The following is a 3,166-nucleotide window of genomic DNA, read 5'->3' as shown; positions in this document are numbered from 1 at the left end:
AGCATCCACGTTCGCTCTCATGGCCTATAAATTCTCATATTAATCGGAGAAAAAGAAAAAGCAGAGTCCATATAGAAATACAATTTAGAAATAGCTAAAATTCGGAATTAAAAAATAAAGAATATTAGAAGAGGAGACTAGAGTCCATATAAATACAATTAGAAAATAGCTGAAATTCAGAAGTAAAAATAAGGAATATTAGAAGAGGAGTATAGAGTCCATATAGAAATATAATTAGAAAATAATAAAAATTCGTAATTAAAAATAAGGAATATTAGAAGTAGAGTATAGTGTCCATATAGAAACACAATTAAGAAAAAAAATAGAAATTCGGAATTAAAAAATAAGGAATATTAGAAGTAGAGTATAGAGTCCATATAGAAATACAATTAGAAAATAATAGAAATTCGGAATTAAAAATAAGGAATATTAGAAGTAGAGTAGAGTCCATATATAAATACAATTAAGAAAAAAAAATAGAAATTCGGAATTCAAAAAAAAAGGAATATTAGAAGTAGAGTATAAAGTCCATACTAAAATTCGGAATAAACATAATAAAATTAAAAGTAGTGCTTAGAGTCCGTATAAAAATACAATTTACAAATAACTAAAATTCGAAATTATCCCGCCCCTTTTGTATTTTTCTGAACACAAGTTCATAAGAAAAACATGGGAAGAAGAGTTTAAAGTCAATATAGAAATACAATTTAGAAGTAACTGAAATTTGAAATTAAAAATTAAAAAACATTGAAAGATAAGTTTAGAGTCCATGTAGAAACACAATTAGAAATAATGAAAATTCAGAAATTAAAACAATAAATATTAAAAGACGAGTCTAAAGTCCATATAGGAAGAATATATATAATTTACAGATAACTAAAATTTAATATTAAAAATAATTAATAACTAACACTTATGTAAAATACAATATGAATATTACACATTAGTAGTTTCGTAAAGTTATTGCAAAATTTAAAATTATGTTGTCATTTTAATATATTTGAATAATATAATGAGAAAACATATGTGCTATTATATGAGAGAAAATATAATAATGCTAGCCGCACAATCTGTGCGGGCCACCATACTAGTTAAGGTGAAGACAATTGATTAAGAAGCAACCTTGATTGAGCTAGCAACAACAGCGTCGACCGGAGAGGAGGAAGAAGAGATCGAAGAAGATATGGCGGTGGCGGCGCCATCCTTCACCGGGATGGTGCAATGGTGGGAAGAGTGGCAGCTCCGCGTGCTCGCTCTCACCAGCCTCTTCCTCCAGCTCTTCCTCCTCGTCTCGGCCACGTTCCGCAAGTACCGCGTCCCGGCGCTCCTCCGGTCATGCATCTGGCTGGCCTACCTCGGCGGCGACGCGCTGGCGATCTACGCCCTCGCCACCGTCTTCAACCGGCACAGGCAAACGGCCAGCACAGATCATGGCTCCGTGCTGGAGGTGATGTGGGTGCCCGTCTTCCTCGTCCACCTCGGCGGCCAGGACAGCATAACCGCGTACAACATCGAGGACAACGAGCTGTGGGCGCGGCACGCCGTGGCCATGTCGTCCCAGGCGGCGGTGGCCGTCTACGTGTTCTGGAGGTCATGGTCCGGCGGCCAGGTGCCGGAGAGCTCCCCGGCGCTGTTGCTGTTCGCCGCTGGGTTCCTCAAGCTAGGCGAGCGGCTGTGGGCTCTCCGGCGAGCCAGCTTTACCAGGCTAGCCGCCGTGAGGTCCTCCGCCGCCGGCCGGAGGACGCCGGCGAGGGAGGAGGAGGAGGACGCCGGCGATCATATTCCGTTAGAGAGCTATGTACACCTAGCAAGCGGCTACGTACAGAGCCAGGCTACTGGTGACCATGTCCCTAGGCCCAAAGACAATTACGTGTTCCATGTCCATCCGCTGATCGAACCCGAGCTCCAAGATGTGCTCATGGAGCTCTTCGTCGACTTCCCTGCACCCCATCCTCGCCGCCTTGCCTACCTCAGGTCGTTCTTGGCGCTTGAGGACGACGACGCCTACGAGGAGCTCTGCGCCCTGCTAAATCAGGCGTTCCAGTTCTTCTACACCAAGAAAGAGGCCGCGTACACCGTCGTCGGCATCTACCTTCGCACCTTCACCATGCTCCTGGGCATCGCGGCCATTGCAAGCTTCAACGACAGTCGCAAGGACGGGTTTGACGGCAGCGATGTCGTGGTGTCATACGTCCTGCTCTGCTCGACGCTCGTGCTCGAGATCTGCGCCCTGCTGTGGCTAGCCGATTGGCGATTCGTCACGTCGCGGATCCTGCCGGAGATGCAGCGCACGGTTGCGCAGTTCAACCTAATCGGCTTCGCCACTCGTAGACGGTGGCCAACCATGGTGGTGATGCGGATAGCGGCGTTGTTCAGATGCAAAAAGTATGTCAACCAGCACTGGTATCTTGGGCATCTTTCGTCAACCCCCATAATCATAGAGTTCATCCGCAAAGACTTGAAATCTAGATGGGTGGATGATCTAACCAACGCCGCCGCCTACCGGAGATTCAATGACCGGAGAGGCCAGTGGACTCTCCGGCGAGAGAGGTGCTACCAAGAGTTGGGATGGAGCGTGACCGAGCTGCCGTTTGACGAGGCCGTCCTTGTCTGGCACATCGCCACGGACATCTACCTCGATTGCAATAATGGCATCGAAAATCCACCGGCTACTGCCGATGAGCGCGCCACCGTGAAATGCTCGCGTGAGATATCCAACTACATGATGTACCTGCTCTTGTTCCAACCGGACATGCTAATGCCCGGCACCCGACAGAGCCTGTTTGCTGTGGCCTGTCACGAAATCAAGCACGCGTTGAGGGACCAGAGGCAGCGGCTCGATGAGAGGGGAGTTGCACGTTGGATTTCTGAAAACCCAAATGCTGCACAACCTGGAGACCATCTCGCAGCTGCACGTAGGCTTGCCGAAGCGATGATGCAGATGAACGATGCAGGAAGGATGTTGAAGGTTATCAGTGGGGTGTGGGTGGAGATGATATGCTACTCCGCGAGCAGATGCAGGGGATTCCTGCACGCCAAGAGCTTGGGTGCCGGCGGGGAGTTCCTCACTGTCGTCTGGCTCCTACTACATAGAATGGGCATGGAGGTCTTGGCCGACAAGCTGCAGAAGCCGGAGATTCCTCGACATGTACAAATTCTTCCTTAG

At 47.1% G+C, this 3,166-nt stretch overlaps 1 protein-coding gene across 1 annotated transcript; it reads left to right on the top strand.

The window, feature by feature from the left end:
* The first annotated feature begins 1,183 nt into the window (after window positions 1-1,183).
* On the top strand, window positions 1,184-3,166 carry LOC127761903 (uncharacterized). Its single transcript, XM_052286232.1, has 2 exons — window positions 1,184-1,714; window positions 1,826-3,166. Exons 1-2 carry the CDS (start codon window positions 1,184-1,186, stop codon window positions 3,164-3,166), a joined length of 1,872 nt encoding a protein of 623 aa, XP_052142192.1.

The sequence above is a fragment of the Oryza glaberrima genome, chromosome 2 (assembly GCF_000147395.1).
Source record: "Oryza glaberrima chromosome 2, OglaRS2, whole genome shotgun sequence".
Classification (NCBI taxonomy): Eukaryota; Viridiplantae; Streptophyta; class Magnoliopsida; order Poales; family Poaceae; genus Oryza; species Oryza glaberrima.
This window is presented reverse-complemented; position numbering and strand designations above follow the sequence as displayed.

Excerpts from the sequence above, each read along its gene's own strand:
- LOC127761903 (XM_052286232.1), top strand. The coding sequence starts at position 1,184 with ATGGCGGTGGCGGCGCCATCCTTCACCGGGATGGTGCAATGGTGGGAA. Across the intron at positions 1,715-1,825 it reads GCTTTACCAGGCTAGCCGCC|AGCCAGGCTACTGGTGACCA; the intron begins GTGAGGTCCTCC and ends GGCTACGTACAG.